The following is a 19,055-nucleotide window of genomic DNA, read 5'->3' as shown; positions in this document are numbered from 1 at the left end:
CTGTACTGTCTTTTTTTCTTTATGAGTTTCCTAGGACATAACCGTGTTATGGTTCCTATAAACAAATTGGGCATATTCCTTGTCCTCTCTGACTTTCCCACCTCTCCAGTCCTGGGATTCTGTACCGAAAGCCAGGCTTGGAGGCTGGGCACAGCTGACATACATAATCCTGAGGCATTGTGAACAATGTCCAGTAAATTCTGATTGAAATTTATGCCATATGTTCAAGGATGTGTACAGACTTTTTAAACTACACATAAGTCTCTCTGTCTTTTCAGATCTGCACTGTTCACAGAGTTGAGTTATATTTCTAACCCTCAAACACAATATTTAGGGAAGCAATATAAACAAAGTTAAAACAGTCAACATGATTCAGCTTTTCAACCAGCAAGTGTGTGATCCGTGTAAGCTCAGCATACTCATGCCCACGGTGCTGCTTTTGTAGCTCATGTTGGGGAGAGGTTGATTGTTTTCATCTGTATTCAAGTGCCTGTGCTTTGAGTTTTGGGTGGAGTTGTTTAAAAAGCAAAAACAGAAACAAACAAACAAAAAAAACAACCAAAGAAAAACTTTAAGGAATTAATGATGGCTCTTTAGTGTGTTTTCTATTCCACTTGAATAGGTTTTTGTTTAATGATGTTTATGTTTGGGGATTTTTATGTCTCTAAGTAATCCAAAGTGACATTAAACAGAACAAATGCTGCGTTGATAGTCTTGAGGGGGGAGGGAAATGGAATTAACTTTATTCTTTTACTGGGCAATTATGTGAATTGCAGAAATAGGCCACTCCAAGAAACTGTGTCAAAACACTGACCTTCAAAGAGGAGGACAGTGGGCCTTATAGAACAAGCATGAAGCAATTGAGATATTTACTGGAGAGTTTTGGCCAATTGGTGAGGCCTGAATTTACAGAAGAAGATGAATCCTATAATAGTAACTATGAGCAGTTACAAGACTACAGCTACTAGCTAACGCTTACCAAGCACTTATTTTCTATCAGGCGCTTGGGTAAAGACTTAATGCATTATGATATTTAATCCAAACCAAACTGGAAGGGAAACATGAGGAGAATATATGTATTCTTAAAATGCCATCATAGTTTTTGGTTCGGTCTTGGATTTAACTGATTAGTCTTTCTGTCATTGGAGAGATGATGATCTCCATTGTTCAGGTGGTATGGAGTTGAGACTGAGAGGCCTGGTAGCAGCAGTTTGGAGGAAGGGGCCTGGAGTTGCAGTGCTGGGGTCTGACTCCTGGCTCCAGCGTGAAGTAGCTGTGTGATGGGGGGCAACCACCTTGAGTCCTACTTCCCTCATTTGTAATCGGGGAAATGCTATTATGCACTTAACTCATTGTTAATCCCTCCTGTTAAGGAGCTAGAATGAGGCAAGTTCTTGGCCCATAGTAAGACCTCTGTAATGCTAGTTATCGTCATTAGTATTCTCCAAGTGGCTCTTTAAAACAGAAGTGATTCTTTATCAGCTTGCTGTGGCTCCCAGTTGCTTAAGGGGAAAAGAAGAATGAGAAACACTCTGGCAGTTTATCCTGGCAGTTTTTCTTTTTCTTCTGCTTTCTACTCTCTTCCGAGGGAGTGCCAATCATTAACCCAGGAACTGCCTGCCACACCGGGCCTGGGAGCTGAACTCTAAGGAAAGGCTTGACCAGTTTCTGCTCACTTGTAATTTATGCTGTAGTTTTCCACTTGCTTTCCATTTAGAAATCCTACATGTGAGGGTCTGCATCATCAGCATTACATGTGAAACCCAACATTTGATTCTCAGCAATGGCAGTGAAAAACAATTACACTTCAAATTACAGTTGTATGGAGAGGTCTCTCTCTCTCTCTCTCTCTTTTTTTAAGAGAGAGAGAGAGAGAGAGGCTGGGGGAGGAATCAAGGGAGAGGGAGAGAGAGAATCCCAAGCAGTCTCCATGCCTAGTGCAGAGCCTGTTCGGGGCTCCATCTCACGACCCTGAGATCATGACCTGAGCCAAAATCAAGAGTCAGACACTTAATCGACTGAGCCACCCAGGTACCCCTAGATCATTCTTTTTTTTAAAAGCTCATTTTAGGGCACCTGGGTGGCTCAGTTGGTTGAGCGACTGCCTTCGGCTCATGTCATGATCCCGGACTTCCAGGATCCAGTCCCGCATCGCCTTGTTAACGTCAGTAAACAGGTGTGATTGGGATTTTTGGATGTTGAAATGCCTAGTTTTCTTCCATATCTTCTCACTCTCTAGAACGTTCCTTCTGCCATTGGAGGGCCCCAAAATATGATTTAGTAGTGAGGCTTTGAACCGTCAGATTGGGTTTAGGGATATAAAGATTTGTGGAGACTCCACCGTCATTCTTTTAGAGGGATTTATTCATTAGGGAAATGGGATAATCAGAACATGATTTTACCAGTGGTAAGAAAGTATAATTTTATTTCAAAAGAGGTCTTGATAGGATAAAGATAATAAAGGTAGCAGTTGACATTTTTTAGCTTCCTCTGGGACACTTTGCTAATAAGCATCTTGCATACAATAGTTCATTTCATCCTCAGTAAGCATATAAGATAAGGCCCATTATTATTCACACTTTCAGATGAGAGCAGCGAGACTCAGATCAGAGAAGGTGTCCAGGTCACGGAACTAGAAGGTGACAGAGCCATGAGTGGGGCCCAGACCCTTTGACTCCTGCCTGTCTAACAGGCAACAAGATTTAAAGTCAACAGGTGCTGATGTGATTTTTGATCAGAATTGTTCTCCCCTGGGGCACCCGGTTGGCTCAGTGGGTTAGAGCCTCTGCCTTCGGCTCAGGTCATGATCCTGGGGGCCTGGGATCAAGCCCCACATCGGCTCTCTGCTCCGTGGAGAGCCTGCTTTCTCCTCTCTCTCTGCCTACTTGTGATCTCTGTCTGTCAAATAAATTAAAAAAAAAAAAAAATCTTCCCTTCTTTAAAAAAAAAAAAAAAAAAAAAAAGAATTGTTCTCCCCTGTAAACTTCCTTTTCCCCCGTTGGTATGACCACTTTAGGTACTGAGCATTTCCAGCTTAAATTTAGTTTCCTTCGCCATCAGCCTAAAGCTCTTGTCATTGCTGGGAAGTCCAGGCTTAAAGTTAGATCTGAGCATAAGCATGAAAAGGACTTTTAGCTTCTGTAGTCTCTCTACTGATGGTCCTCGGACCATCTTTCTGTCTGTTTTTCTGTGTATTTACTCCATCATTAGAAAAGTGGAGTCGGGACGCCTGGGTGGCTCAGTTGGTTAAGCAGCTGCCTTCGGCTCAGGTCATGATCCCAGCGTCCTGGGATCGAGTCCCACATCAGGCTCCTTGCTTGGCAGGGAGCCTGCTTCTCCCTCTGCCTCTGCCTGTGCTCGCTCGCTCTCTCTCCCTCTCTCTCTCTGACAAATAAATAAATAAAATCTTTAAAAAAAAAAAAAAAAGAAAAGTGGAGTCAGTGGACCCTGTTCCTTCTTGTATTGTAATGAGAAAAATATAAAGAGCCCAGTCACTTCCTATGACTTCTTCTTTAAAAAGAATAAAGCCCGAGCCAATCACATTTTACATACCTCCCCGTGAGCCCGAGTTTCAGCCTGACTCTTCCTTTCTCTGTGCAAAATCAGTGTATGGAGATTGTAAGCCAGAGGCTCTTAAAGAGAATCCAGAGGGTCTGTGAACTTTGATGAGAAAACAAATTACATCGCTATTTTCACTAACCCACAACTGAAATTCATCATTTCCTTCGATTATAGGGGAGACCACAAACCACAGTGGCATTAGCGGTACCCATGACTGTTTGCAGTAGCAATTACCAATATTAACAAAGCACATTACAGTGTTGGCAGATACTGCAAAACGCTGTTTATATGTATGACATGGCGTTATGGTAGTTATAGACTCGCACTACATTCTGTTATTTAATGTGTTAATGGAGAAGCACATGTATTGCAGTACAACTTAAATATTTTGATGACTGTATTTCAGTATCATTGGTTTCCTTTGTCATCCTATGTATTTAAATTATGCATTTTTAAAACATTAACCCAGACTGGCAAAGAGGGTCCTGACATGAAAATGGTTGAAAACCCTTACAATAAACAGGTTATTTTTCTAAGGAAGTCAGTTTCTTGGGAGAAAGGTCTATAAACTATAAGGATTACATTTTCTTATGAAAGGTTCAGCATATGGTAAAACATACTGAGCATGGCAAAAAAAAAATCTTTTTAAAATAGCGGTTAGAAAACATGAATATTTTTTACTGAATAGAAATACATAATAAATCTCGACATTTCATTTGATTTTTTAAAAAAATGTTTTATTTATTTACTTATTTGAGAGAGAGGGAGCATAAGGGAGGGGCAGAGGCAGAGGGAGAAGCAGACTTCCCACTGAGCAGGGAGCCCGATGCAGGGCTCGATCCCAAGACCCTGGGATTATGACCTGAGCCCAAGGCAGACACTTAACCAACTGAGCCACCCAGGCACCCGTTTCATGTGATGTTTTTTTAAATAGTTTTCCCACAAGGTTGCTCTCTTCCAAGCAAAGAGAACCAGTGCAGTCTAGAGGCGGATCTCCAAAGGGGCTGGGGTGCACCCAAATGATGCAATTCCTCCCCACCAGCTTGCCCCGACGCGTTATATCCGGCGGAGAACGGCTCCTCCTCTCTTGCGTTTTATAACAGATTCATTCGAGGTGTCGACTGCTGATTCAATCCGCGTCAGCGCTGAATTCCACTCCTGTCCTTTTACGCTTTGGTGTCCATTTTTTTTTTTTTAACAACTAAATTGTATGAAAGAAAAACGTTGGTTCAGGAAAGTGCACACGGCAGAAGCATACCCCTCAAAGAATTTTCACAAGTGAACCCCTGTGCAGCCAGCATCCACATCTGGAGGTGGGGGTCGTTGATATGCTCCTGTTGGTAAAGGCTGTGTATATACAGCATCTGGTGGGCGTCTCCGATGGAGGAGAGGTTGTACCCGCAGAACCTCGCAGCCCTTTGTGCCTCGCTGGGCGCCAGCGGACTCCACCTCCCGACCCCATGGCCTCAGGGGAGGGATGCAAGGTTCGGCTCAGCCCGCATCCTGTTCTCATCACTGGTGAACTGTGCAGCCTCTGACAAACTGCTTAATCTTCTCGAACGTCAACATACTCGTTGGCAAAACGAGGATATGAGGGTGCTAATACTTTTCCTTTATAGTCGCTGAGAATTAGAGACTATAATTAGAATGTCTAGTGTAGACAAATGGTAAATGAATGACGGATGCCGCTATCAGGAACTGTGAACACACCACCGAAATGTTCGTTTGCGGCCTCCCAGTTTATTATAGCATAGGAGGGGGGGCCGCGGGAGACAGTGGATTAGCTAAAATGTTCAGGCACACCTGCATAATTATTATGGTCCATTGAATTCATATAATGTTGAATTTACTACAGGGTGAATGTAAGTTTAAAGAAAGAAATTAAGATCTGGATATTAGTTTCTTGAATTTCTGAGGAGATGAAATCCCCATTTGCTAAATGCATTTTATTTTTTCTTTGGAGGTGTTGGAGAGAATTTGACTGATCCATCTGTTATAAAACCTGAAGACAAACAGTAAGTTGATTAATGAGGTTATCATTTAGAAAATTGCTTTTAACACATTGTATCTTTTTTTGAAAAAATAATTTTTAAGCATTTATATTTCTTGCCTAGATCCTAGAAAATTTTGAGATGGCTTATATGTACAGAGAAGCTGGATATCTCTATTAGATATCTATATATCCAATACAATAAGATTTTTTTTAAAAATTCACAGATTAGGAAATGGGGGCAAAAAGAACATATGGAAATAAAATAAGATGAAATTCGGAGTTAATACACATAAGTGGAAAGTATAAAGACCGATGTAGTAACTCGGATTTTGTTGCAGATTTAACCCTGAGTTTTCTGGTGGCCCAAGCCAATGAGAAATATGGGTGGGCTCAGCTTCTGTAGGCTTTGACGGGAAAACGTTGTCATAGGAGAAGCCCAGCTCCCCTTGCTGGCCTCACAGTGGAGTCACTTCGTCTTCTCACGGCAGGGTGTTCTGTCACAACGGAAAGCATAACGTGTGCTGGTCAGTAACAGCAGACCTACAAGAGGCCAAAGCAGCGGGGGCTTACATAGGAAGCATCAGAGTGCCTGACTTAATTCAGGGATGCTCTTTAAACTATATAGAAGAATGAGTTGTCTGCCTGTCCTTTGAATTCTCATGGGCATTTGATCCCATACGGAGGCACCGGAGGGTCTGAGGTTGTACTCTTCTGTTCAAGGTGGAGGACAAAGTATGGTGAGGCCAATTAAGGACTGATCAAAATGGCAGACGACGGCGGTTCTTAAACAGGAGCTTTCTCTACCATCATGGAGCTTGTTAAAACACAGATTGCGTGTTCATGATTCAGTGGGTCTGGGGTGAGGTCAAATGAGGTAACAAGCTCCCAGAGGATTCTGACGCTGCTGGCCTGGAGACCACACTTTGAGAACCGCTAGCATATGGTATTTTTACTTCTCAGTTGTCCTACGTGTCTGTATTTGGCCCCTGTAGGAAAAAAATGTATAAAAGAAATTACATATGTGGGCAATGTTCATACGATAACTTCTGAAATTTTTACTTCTCTCCCACAGCACTCATATCGTAAACATTCATGCTTTAATGCTCTTCTTTTCCTCAATGATTTACACTAAATATCTTCTCATCTGTATAGGCATCTTTGCAGAGAGGTCCGTTTAAATGTGTATTAGCTTGTCTCTTTGGACTAGGTGAGTTAGAGGAGATAAAGGGGGTCCATATGCCTGTGTACATCCAACTTCTATGATAGTTGAGCATTGAGTTCATGTTTTAACCCTTAGGATACAGGGAAAGGTTTTATTATTATTTTTATTTTAGCAGAGCTAAAGTGTTTTTAGCTAAGGGTATTATTTCTTCAATAGCCCTGTGCACCTAAAGGTTTGTAGTAGGAAACTTGTACTATAAGTACTTCCTTCTTCCTTCATAATTTTGCAGTGAAGAATGTTTTGCATATAGAACGAACCCAGTTTATGTATAATCTATCATCTATTACATTTTGATCTCAATGTGTGTCATTTAATATGACAATATTTCCACCTTTTAGAATTCTAAGAAGATTGTGTTATGCTACTTGACAGTGGAGGATTTAATTGCGTTCTGTAGGCCAGTGGGTCTCAATTTCCATTAAGGTTACCTAGGAAAGTAAAAAAAGAAAAAGGAAGGAAAAAAAGCTTCTGAGAATGAGTATCAAATCAAAATTTCTGAAGAGGGGGCCCTGATATTTGTATTTTTTGAGAAGTCCCCCCCCCGAGGTTCTGCTGGGCAACCGAAGATGGGAACCTCTTGTCTTAGGACCATCTTCATTGTTTATGACTTGAAGATAAGAACTCTGTGGAGATTGATAGGATGTCATCACTGGAGGCTGTCTGGTTTTGTGGGGTGCCCTCATTTGGGGTGCCGTTGGTTTTCCTGGTGAAGGTAAACTTCTCACAGTGGTGGCAGGTGGCGTCTACTCGGTTCACCGAGACACACATTTTTGAGTGCCGTGTGTGGTGAACCCTTTGCTACCCAAAGCAGGAGCCACGGGCCAGTCATGGCACACCACCTGGGAGACTGTCAGCCGTGCAGACTCTCCAGCCCCTCGCTGGACCTACTGAATCAGTTGTGACAAGATCAGCAGGTGATCTGGTATAAACCACAGACGCTGGAGAAGTGCCAGTTCAAGCAAGCGCTTTCACGTGCTTGCTTTACCCCTCCCAACAACACTGGCAGTAGGCCTCTCCCGTCCCCGTTCCCCAACGAGAATACCGAGTCTGGGTGGAGATGGGTAACTTGTCTGCGAGGACAAGGGGTCCACGAAAGAGAAGAATCCGCTACCAGAGGAGAAGAGTTCTTGCGGTGCAGATTCGGGTATTACCTGTAGTGCCTGTTGTCCCCATCCGTCCCCACACTTGTGCATGTGAAGACACGGTCATCTGGCTTCCCCTCCCAAACCCTGCCCAGCTGGACACTGCACCTCTTTGGGTCACTGAGCCTCGGAGGAGGTGGCCTCAGTGACCGGCCGTCTGGGGTTGTTTTCCATGTACTGCCTTGCTGGATGGGGGCCTGTGACAAATACAAAATGATGGTAGCGGAGATGACATGTTCTTTGGAAAATCCGTGTATGCGTGGCCCTGACCGGCGTTCCCGCACTCACGGAACCGAGCTACCACTTGCTTTCTCATGTGCCATAGAAGATCCCGAAAACAGCTTGTTGTTGTTGTTCCTGTTCTTCTTCACTTTGCTGAGACGGCAAGTCCGCGGGGATGCTGTAGGACTGTAGACGCAACAGAGCCAGATGAAGGTTTCCATGACCCGCTCCCCCTCTCCCCTGCATGGGGAATGGTCACAGCCCTCGCACAGACACTAGAGAAACGTGGATTCTTTTGTGTTAACCTTCACAGAGCTCACAGAGGGCAGTTACTTAGCTTACGGCTCTTATCTGCGGATCGGGGTTACATCTCTAAGTTGGGGGTTTTCCTGCTTTACGGGGAGGGAACAAATGGCAGGTGGAATGCAGGGGTGAAGTAATCCAACGGGGTCATGCTGGAGAGAATAGAAAAAGAATGCTTGTGTTGGAACGACTGAAACACCACCTTCATTTTTCAGTCTGCTGGCATCAGGAGAGTTCTGGTACTAAGTAGCCAGTGGTTCTACTTTTTTTTGGGGGGGGGGCACGTTCGGTGTCATCTTATTGAAGTCATTCCTTAGCAGATGCCTGGAAGAGACGGGTGGTAAACACGAGGCGGCTCATGCAGCCGGTAGATCCCAGCAGAGCCGCACATTGTAAGGGCGATTGAGTGACCAGGAAAGTTAATCCTGGGTGTCCATTCACGCTGTCCTCCCAAGAGATTTCCTCCACCTCCTCGCCTCAGAGCAGCGAGGCGATCCGAGAGCAGACTGACATCAGCCCCCGTCCCGAGCTTGGCACATCTTCAGAGCAGCTACTGTTGTTCTGCCAAAAGGAAGTGGAAATTGAGATAAATGTTTCAATACTCAGATGGAAAAAAAAAAAAAGTCCATTTTTTACACCATGTCCCTTTTGAAAAGCCACATTCCTTAGAAGCGAAGTTTATGGTTTCCTTTTGTGCGAGTTTGCTTCTCTTTTTTCCTAAGACGTGGTATTTAAGAGTGGTAATTGAGTTCAGATTTTAGAATGTGCTGTTTCCACTCCGCATGTCATTAAAATAAAATATTAGCTCTCGTAAAATTTCTTTGGAAGCGTTTCTGGTGTGCTGTGCTCCGCGGTGTGTGGGGTGTCAGCTGGGGAGATGGTCGTGCGTGATCTAATCGCGGGTGAACGTCGGTCCTCGAATCCGCTGGGGAATCGATCATGTTATGGAATATTCGAAATGTGCCGAAGATAGGCTGGTCCTGTCTATAATTTTGTCACTTACACTTAGCATATGTAGTTTACTTCTACGAAGTCACTGTCTCCTAGTGGTCTTGTCTTTGCACAAAGAAAGAGCCCAGCTAGAGCAGTTTGTGGGATAAAAACCAACTGTCGAAAGAGCTGTGAGTCCCGGAAGTAGGGTTGCAGCAGGAATTTATTTTTGAGGACATCAGTTACTCTCCGAAAAGCATCTGGGTTTGAAACAATGTATGTGAGCCTTTCCAGAAGGTGTGTCCCGACAGCAAGTTTATTTTACGTCTCACCTCACCTTTCGGGGCCGGGAGTAGAAAGAACATTTGGTGATGAATGTCGTTCTCTCACCCCATATGCGTTGAAAAGGGTCTCACTGTATTTTGTTTTACTGTGGTACATAGAAAATTCACTCTTCTATCAGATTAGCGTTGAAATGAGTTTCACAGCAGGTCTTGGAGTTGGGTACAAAGATTGAAGTGCATTTGAATTTTAAATTTGCAAACCTAACATTGTTGCTTCTCCAAAGTGCTCTGTTCTTTGTTGGCTCCTTCGAATTTACTGGGTTACTATGGGATACTGTTCGGTATCTCAGAGAATCCCGGTTGAGCTCCTTTTGCTTCGCTGTGATCTCATTGATATTCTGATATTTCCTCTAGATCAAGAGGAATGGTGTTTGGACCAGCCAATTTAGGGGAAGATGCAATTAGAAACTTCATTGCAAAACATCGTTGCAACTCCTGCTGCCGGAAGCTCAAACTCCCGGGTATGGCCTCAAACAATTCTATTTCTCTCCGAGTAAATCTCTCCTAGAACAACATCCACTGTAACCTGGGATAGAGTCGAAAATCTCAATCACATTTTTATCTCATTCATAGTCGAGGCCTGACTTTCTGACTGCAAATTTCTCAAGTCCCTGAAGGGATTAAAAGGACAGGGATTTACTTCAGGTTCTGCCAAAATGTGATAAAACAACATTGGGCTCAGTACTTGTCACAGTCTCTCCAAGGGGAAAGGTTTACCGACTTAATTGGGGTAAAATTGAACTGAGGCTGGTTCCCCCCCCCGCCCCGACCCCACACTTCCCACTCTGAGTCGTGTGTGGTGTCCCCAGGATTTCAATTCTTAGTTACTCACTGGACACTTGGGACCGGGGAGTAGCTAAGGAGACAACAGCTGTCAATTAAAGTAGTGCTTTTCACTACAAATGCCTGCCACGTTCAACATTTTTGCAGTGTGTATTTTTAAAAATCTGATTTGACAATATGGCACACTTTCTCCGAAGCTGATATAGTCACCACAGACAAATATTCTTAGCATAAAAGCAAGCAGCTGGAGGTCTGTGTCCCCCAAACTGGCAGTCCCAGCTCTGTTGAATTCTTTTCTTTGATTCCAGAAGGGATGCTTCATGCCTCCCCGCTTGTTCACTGTTTTTCTTCGGTCGTACCAAACTTGTCCTCAGACTGGAATCTCACGTGCTTTAAGCCGAGTAGCCCTTCCTGCCTTAGGCTAAAGGATCCTGCCCCAGATGGGAAATCAGTAAAAGATCAGCATCCGCTGTAACTCGGGATGGAGTAGGTGCAAATGTACAACAGAGAAGGGCAATTTCTTATCTTGTTGGAGGTAGAGGTAGGCGGTTGGGAAGTTCTTTCGGGCATGGCAAAGCCAAAGATGGGGATGGGAGCAGGCTTCTAGTTCCAGTGGGAATGAGCCTGTCGGCCAGGGGTGGCAGTGGGGCTGCGGCTGGGGTGGGGAGATGACACTGGGGCAGAAGAGGGGGGCGCTGTCACTCTGGTCTTGTAGCAGCTCAGAGCTCGGTCTCACGGATACGCGGTAGACGAGGGCAAAGAGATCAGTCCACAGCACACTGGCCATGCTGCCCAGTGGCATCCTGTCTGGAAGACACAGGGACTGTATCTCATCAGCCCGGAGAAGAGGGGACCGGAGGCATAACTCAATGCTTCCATCCTTGAGCCCAAGTTAGCTCTTCTCCATGATGAAGGCTGAGGTCCCCCCCCTTTTTTTTTTTTCCATCCATGATGGTGGGTTTTGACTAACTCAAAAATTCCTCCATTTATAGCTTTAATTTTTGTTTTCTCTCAACACTTTAGTTAACACGTTTAAGTGGAAGTAAGGAATATCCTCATTTATTCAGATATTTATTAATATGAATATAAAAAAAGCTTAGTTAGGAAAAACAGAACTGCAGGTGATTTTTCTTTGCTCTTGATTATGTTTTCTCGGTCTCAAACATTTCTTTTTTTTAAAGGAAAGCTAATTTAGAATAGTGTCTAAAAGCATGGAATCCAGAGCCAGATAGGTTGAGCTCATATGCCAGTAATGCTTTTTACTAGCTCTGTGACCCTGAGCCTTGATTTTTCTCATCCATAAGCTGAGTATAATAGCACCTGGCTCATGAAATTGCCGTGAGGACTGGAGTCATCTATGGATATGTTCAGTAAGTGTTGGTTATCAGCAAACGATAGTATGTATTAGTTTTATGTCCGGGTAATCCCCTTTTAGCATTAAAAAATAATATAAGGAATACATATTTAAGGTTAACAAACTTAATACAGCACTAAATGCTACATAAACATAAAAGAGCCCACCCTCCTCCATAAGCTTCTCCCCAGGGGTTATACCCCATCAGTATTTTCGTTTGATAATTTCCTTTCGCAAATGGAAGAAGGAGGCTTCAGGGAGCGTAGAATCCGATAACTGGATGAAACCTTCCTCGGGGCTTCTGGACCCGAGGATCGACTTTGCTGCAGAACACTGACCCCTGAAATCTCTCATATCTACCTTTTTGGCTGATCTCCCTGTTCTGTGCCTCATCCGTCAATGAAAAAGCCCGGTTTCCAGGTTGGCTTTGCTTAACTCCAGCCAGAGTGTGCTTTATAGGGCGCTGCGTGGGGAATTCGGCGATCAGACCTCCCGCCTCGGTGCCCCCCACCGCCCGCCCCCGCAACAGCACTGGGGAGTTAGAGTGACTCGCGGACTCTGGGGCAGGGGGTTTGGACACGGTGGAGGGTTCGAGTTTCCCGTGTCTGCACCCTTAGGAAGCAGGGTCCCTTCTGAGCACTTGGCCAGACCTAACGTTCAGTCTGTCTGTGCGAACACTGCCTTCTGGAGGCTCCCCTGTAACCGTCTGCCTTGTTTCCCTTGCAGATTTAAAAAGAAATGACTATTCCCCTGGAAGGATAAATTCCGCTTTTGGACTCGATGTCAAAATAGAACCAGCGGAGGGGCCTCCAGCAAGGGAAAGGGGGTGCCATTCTCCAGAAGACCTCACCCGCCTGTAAAAAGGGAAGGAGAGGAGTGGATACCAGCCCTTGCCGGCCTTCCCGTGAACTCTGGTTACAGAGACTGATTGGAGCGCCATAGGTGACATCAGAGTGTCCATCAGGACAGACAGCCTTACCCCCGAGGGCCTCCCTGAGACACGCCCTCGGAGCCTGGCGGCTCGCCCTGCCTAAGGTCCTCACTGGGGTTTGACGCACGGATTCTCCCTGACACTGACCTGTGTGCACGGTGCTTTGTGTGTTTGTCCCCCTGTCCTGCGGCTGGGTAGGAAGACCCTCAGACGAGCCAGCTGGGAACACTGCTCCCTCATACCTCATTGCCTTGGGTGGTTTCTTAGAGCCCTTGGAGCAGGGTGGCGGGCCCTGTAGAACCGGGAAGATGAATTTAAGTTATTTTCTCACTGTGTGCACTGACTCGAGCCCCCACTGCTGTTCATTACCTCACCCACATATTGTTTATGGATGTACGTGTATAGACATTTGACTTCCGACTCCCTCCTCCCTCCTTCCCGGCGGCACAGGGCTTTGAATAGCAACCACAGGGAAAACAGTGGGAGGGGGTGTCTTGGCTCAGATCGGAGCACCCTCCCGCCTGGGCTCCCCAGTGAAAAAGTTAGCGTCCTGGTGAAATCCAGATGGATTTGAGGTTTTGTCAGCGATCACATGATGCCTGGACATTCCGGGTTTCTCCGAAAAGGAAAAGGGAAATCTAAAACAAATGCTCCTGCTTCCTTTTTGTTTTTTGTTTCTTTGTTTTTCCCTTAAAGGGGAACCAGGGATATGTAGAACTAGGAATTGCCACGAAATAGTTTCCCTTCCCTTAAGCTCAGGGGTACTATCAGCTAGAGTTGACTAAGCCAACCTCTAAAACAGGACTCCCCGTTTCCAAAGCTGTGTATATAATACAACAGGCTAAGTTACTCCGTCAGGTCCTCTGGGGAAAGATGGGGTTTCTGACTGAAAATGTGCTTGAAGGTGTTCTCTTCGTTCCACTTCAGAGTGCCCTAGTAAGCTTTTGAAGTATGGCCCGAGGACATGTAATCAGTTTCCAAGGCCCAAAGGAGGGCTCCCAAGTCACCTCACCACCCAGAACCTTTGGGGGATCAGCCATCTCTCTTTTGCACTGGTCAGAGTCACCCCACCTCAGAATAAGCATGAACTTTTCACACAAGGAGGGAATGGAAGGCTTGAAAAATGTCAACCCCCCTTTATCTTGAGCTCTTCCGTGAGCTGGTTTGATATATTCACCGACATAACTGCATTTCTAGATGATACTTTGGGGGAAATGTGGCCCAGGCATGTAGAGCTGGAGAGCCACAGATCTGATTTGCCCAGGGTTGTGTCTGGTTCTTGTGTGCATTGCAAAGGACACATTTCTACCCCTTGTACTTTGGTCTTGGGGGGTGGCGGTGGACAGGAAATTTGGGTGATTTCTTGATTGGCAATGGGGATAAAATCTTAATGCGTTTTTCAGGGCTTAACAGCTTTATCCTGTTCTGCAAATCAATAAGGGATCTCTTGGTACTTCAGTGCTGTGTTGAACTGTGGAAAAGAAGCAGTTTTACTGTCCAAGAGCCAAACTAAAGGCGTTAATTGATGGGGCAAATATTTGTTACTTGGCATGGAACTTGAGAACAAATGCGTTTTGATTTCAAATGTCTGTGTTGTGCTTTTCTTTCTTTCTTTTTTCTTTCTTTCTTCTTTCTCTCTCTCTTTCTCCCTTCCTTCCTTTTTCTTTCTTTCTCTTGTTTTCTTTTCCTTCTTTTCTTTCAGAAAAATCACCAGAATATTATATTAAAAAGATGAAGTACTGGGCAAAGTTCCCTATGGGATTGCTTGTGTGCAAATACCGATGTGACGGTCATGACTTTTGAGTGATTCATGACCACAGACGGGTGGGTATTCATTCATTCATTTGGTCAGTTTTAGTCAACAGATTTTTACCAAAGTGCCTTCTCTGTACTGTGTGAGTGAGGAGGACGCAATGAACAGACATTTCTTTGCCCTTAAAAATCCTTTATGTCTGGTGTTTCTGTTCCCCCCAGCCCTTTGGTACCAACTGTAGATTTGTGGTTAATATTTAAAAAACTGTCTTCTGAGAGAACATTGGATCCAATGATATGTCCCATGCTTCATCTGCTAGTGGGTAGTAGGGTCTGACTGAGATAAGAGAATTAGGGTAAATAAGAAGACCCAGCTAAGGATGGTTTTAGGAACCACTGAGGAAGAATGAACTGTATAGTGCTTGCATGAGCACAAAACCCATCTCCCAGATGGGTTATGAATTGGGAGATCGGAGAAGCAGCCGGGTTCACAGGAGCCCCTGCTGAAGGCATCCTGTCTACACGTAGTCCTCTCAGTGAGTCTGTGTGTTCCTGGGACGACTTCTGCCCATGACACCTGAAAGCCGCTGACAGCTCTAGAAAATGAGATCAGATATGGTCTTGGGTGTTTCTCACCCTGTTATTATTTTCTGTGGCTTTGCAAACCAAGTGATTAAGGCTTCCCAAACAACCATTTACTGAATGTTTAAAAAATAATTTCATTTTCTTGGTGGTGGTTATTTGTTAACTATTTTGGATGGGACCACTGAGGTTCTAGAAGTCATGACACAGCTGCCCCTGTCATAGTTGTCTTTCTCCACTAGTCACCAGCATCTGGCACAAAACACGGCACACCATAAGCTTCCAATGTTATTTGTTGGAAGAAATAATAAAACCTTCAAATGGTAAAGGATTTCATTCACTAGGTAATAAATCAGATTTGCATTTTTAATCTAGAAGGAAATGATTACCAATTCCTTAAGACCCCACACAATTCTTTTGATCTCTCTCTGTTTTAATTTTCCAGGAAATAGCTTTTAACAACCTACACCTTGTCTATTGAATTCTCAACCAGTTCTTGCCCTTATCATTGTTGTGATACCAGAATACGGGTCCTTCTTACTGGCGACTGTTGAAATGAGATGATAACTTCCCAGAAACTGCCTAGAAATAATCATCACTTTATTACCCTTTGAAAAGAAGATTGATAGAAAAGTCATTTGAAAGATGGTTCATTACCATGCCCTAGTCCGATTTCTTTACTCACATCTCTCCAAAGCATGAGAAAGGGAGGATTATTCTCTGAGGTCGGAATTTGAAGGCTGTGTGTTTGCCTCTTTGAAGTCTTGGTATTTAATTTTCTGTAGTCATTTCTTGGGCAATTTTCTAAGAAACTAGTTGAAACTAATTTATCATAAGTTAAAGTCAAATGACAGAAAAGATTTTTTTCCCCTTAACAGTCTTTTATTCCACAGAGGTTAGCTTCTGAAGGAAAATGAGACTTAAAATAGCATTTCAAATCTCCAGGCACATGGGTGGGTCCGTAGAATGGAAAGCGTTCTGGAAACCACACTGTTTTGTTTTGTTTTGTCTTGTTTCACAGTTATTATTTCGTGACTTTTCTTTCCGGACCATGATGTACAGATAAAATATATTTTTGTAAAATGGCCTCCTAAAAATATTAAGTTGTTTAATGTTTCCAAGAGAGATTTTTAGTCCTCAAGGGTAACAGACCTTGGTCTGTATCATTGGCAGATTTTTGTATAACTTTATATAATTTGTTTAACCTTTCCCTTAACCCCTAACTCTGAAATGGAGATGAGACGCTTACCTTTTCAAACAAAGGTGAGCAATAATGAGAGAGCGTTTATAAAGCCCTTGGAGAATCTCACTTACCAGGCTTCTTGTGAGCATGAGATCCAGTTCGATAAATTATAAGGGGTTTTCATTTTTGATATTATGTGATCATTATTTAATGTTTACCGAGGATGCTCCATGGACCTGTTTCAGTGCAAACACAAAAGTGGGCTCTGCAATTTCTCCGTTTCCAAGGGGAAAAAGCTCATGGCTCCCCTTTTGTTTGGAAGCTTAATTAAATAGCTCAAAACCAGGAAGTTCACCATTTCAAAGTGTCTCCTATTTATTTTTGCTTTTCAATGTATTTAGGTTTATGCAGTGAATTTCTTTTGCCATTTTCTGCCCAGAGAAAGCCTTCCGGAACAAGTAAAGCCCAAATCTGGCACCATGATTGGTGACGTTTTTGGGAATACAAGGAGAGCAGGTTTACAGTCTTGATGTTTGCAAAGCTGGATGTTTTACAAAAATTTAATTAATGGTGACTTAAATTTTGTCATATGGGGCTGTTCAGTAATAAAAAACATTCCAGCCTTTAGCTTGTCAGCATCTTTTAGCAACTATAGTTGACCATTGAAGAACTGGTTTGAAGTGCACGGGTCCACTTATACGCAGATTGTATATAGTGTAGCACTATAAATGTATTTTCCTTGTGATATCCATAGTAACTTATTATTTTCTCTGGCTTAGTTTACTGTAAAAGTAGAGTTTATAATACATGTAACATTGACAATAGGTGTTAATGGACCGTTTGTTATTAATAAGGCTTCCGGTCAAGAGTAGGCTGTTAGTAATTAAGTTTTGGGGGAGTCATTTCTGACTGCAAGGGGGGATTTGTACCCCTAATTCCTGCCTTGTTCAAGGGTCAACTGTAACTTCCTTTAGAATTCTCCCCTTTCGCAGTGATTTTTCTCATTGTGAAACTTGAGAAATCCCATTTGCTACGTTAGTATCACCAAGTCCTCACAAGTATTACAGTAGAAACCCTTTGGCTAATGACTGTCCAAATGCCTTTCCTTGGAGGTATTTGGGGGAATCATTATCGATATCGTGTGGTTGCATTTTGGCTTCCTGTGACTCTTTCTCTCTGTTTCCCTATGGGTCACCAACTAAGAGGTTACAGAGCCTCGGGATGCCTTGGTAACCAAAAGAAACTCTTGGTCTGGGTTACAGGCTGAAATGTGCCTCCCTACCCCCCCCCCCCAAATTCATGTGTTGAAATTCTAACCCCCAGTACCTCAGAATGTGACTGTATTTGGAAATAAGTTCTTTAAAGAGGTAATTAGCTTAAGTGGGGTCATTAAGGTGGGCCCTGATCCAGTATTATTGATGTTCTTATAAGAAGAGAAGATTAGGACACAGCATACTCAGGAAAGATCATGTGAAGACACAGAGAGAAGGTGGCCACCTGCTAACCGAGGAGAGACACCTCAGAGGAAACGACGTGCCAACGCCTTCATCTTGGACTTCCGGCCTCCAGAACTGTGAGGGAATTAAGTCTTTTTGTTTAAGCCACCGAGTCTGTGCTACTCGGTTATGGCAGCCCTAGAAAACTATCACAGTTTGTTGTCATATTTTGGAATTCTCTATTATCTTTGAAATTTCATAGCGAGGGCCTTGGGGAGCAGAGATGCTGGTAAAAACAGAGGAGGAGGAGGAGAAATGGTTGCTGGATGCCCGCCTCTGCTGGGGGTGAGGATAGAGAGTACCATGAGTTGTGGTAGGACTAGTGAATTGTTTTATTGAGATAGTAGAGGGGCGTGTGTTCTGGAAGATCACATGAATGTTGCAGATGAAAACTAACATGGGCTGGGCTTCATGAGGTTGGCCGTTTGCTTATTGTTGAAGGGCTTCTGGGGATATCTTAGGGGATAGGGTGGGAAGAGAGGTGCAATCCTTAGTTTTGTACAACTGTTCAGTGTATATCCTTCTCAAGAAATGTTCATGGAGTCCAGCCATATCTCATGCCTGACACCAACGTTAGACTTATTAGATAAGACCCATTTCTGTCTTCAAGGGTCTCCAAGACAAATAAGGAATTTACAGTATTACTGCCTATAAATTTACAGTGCTGATCATCATTGCCCAGCACTAATAACAATTAGAAAGATAACTTTTTAATATCTTTATTACAGGCGACATGTGTTGAGCACTCATTGTGTTTTAGGCATTGTGCTAAATGTACACTACACGTAATTTCATTTATCTGAACAGCAACCTGATGGCTATGCTCATTATAAAGATTTGAAAATACTGGTTATAAGTTAAGTAACTTGATAAAATCAGCTATCCAAGGGGGAGCTAGGAGTGAAAGCTACATCAAATCAGTAACATAGAATACAATACTAGCCAGCACACTCAGAATTACTATAGCATGCCTGAAAACTGTAAAACACTTATGTAGGAAATTGAAGACACAAAGAAATGGAAAAACATTTCATGCTCATGGATTAGAAGAACAAATATTGTTAAAATGTCTATATTACCTAAAGCAATTTACACCTTGAATTCAATCCCTATCAAAATACACCAGCATTTTTCACAGAGCTGGAACACACAGTCCTAAAATTTGCATGGAACCACAAAAGACCCTGAATAGCCAAATCAATCTTGGAAAAGAAAAGCAGAGCTGGAAGAATTACAAGTCCGGGTTTCAAGTTATAT

General features: G+C 43.5%; 1 protein-coding gene across 1 annotated transcript in view; it reads left to right on the top strand.

Moving 5' to 3' along the window:
* TRPM6 (transient receptor potential cation channel subfamily M member 6) overlaps window positions 1-13,425 on the top strand; it is a gene marked incomplete at its 5' end in the record, with an annotated part of 138,637 nt that extends 125,212 nt beyond the window's left edge. The window contains 3 exon segments of the mRNA XM_080820331.1: window positions 5,525-5,576; window positions 10,072-10,178; window positions 12,581-13,425. Coding sequence (XP_080676457.1) covers window positions 5,525-5,576; window positions 10,072-10,178; window positions 12,581-12,714 — 293 coding nt within the window. The 3' untranslated portion in view covers window positions 12,715-13,425.
* Between the last annotated feature and the right edge of the window lie 5,630 nt (window positions 13,426-19,055).

The sequence above is a fragment of the Martes martes genome (assembly GCF_963455335.1).
Source record: "Martes martes genome assembly, chromosome: 12".
Lineage (NCBI taxonomy): Eukaryota > Metazoa > Chordata > Mammalia > Carnivora > Mustelidae > Martes > Martes martes.
This window is presented reverse-complemented; position numbering and strand designations above follow the sequence as displayed.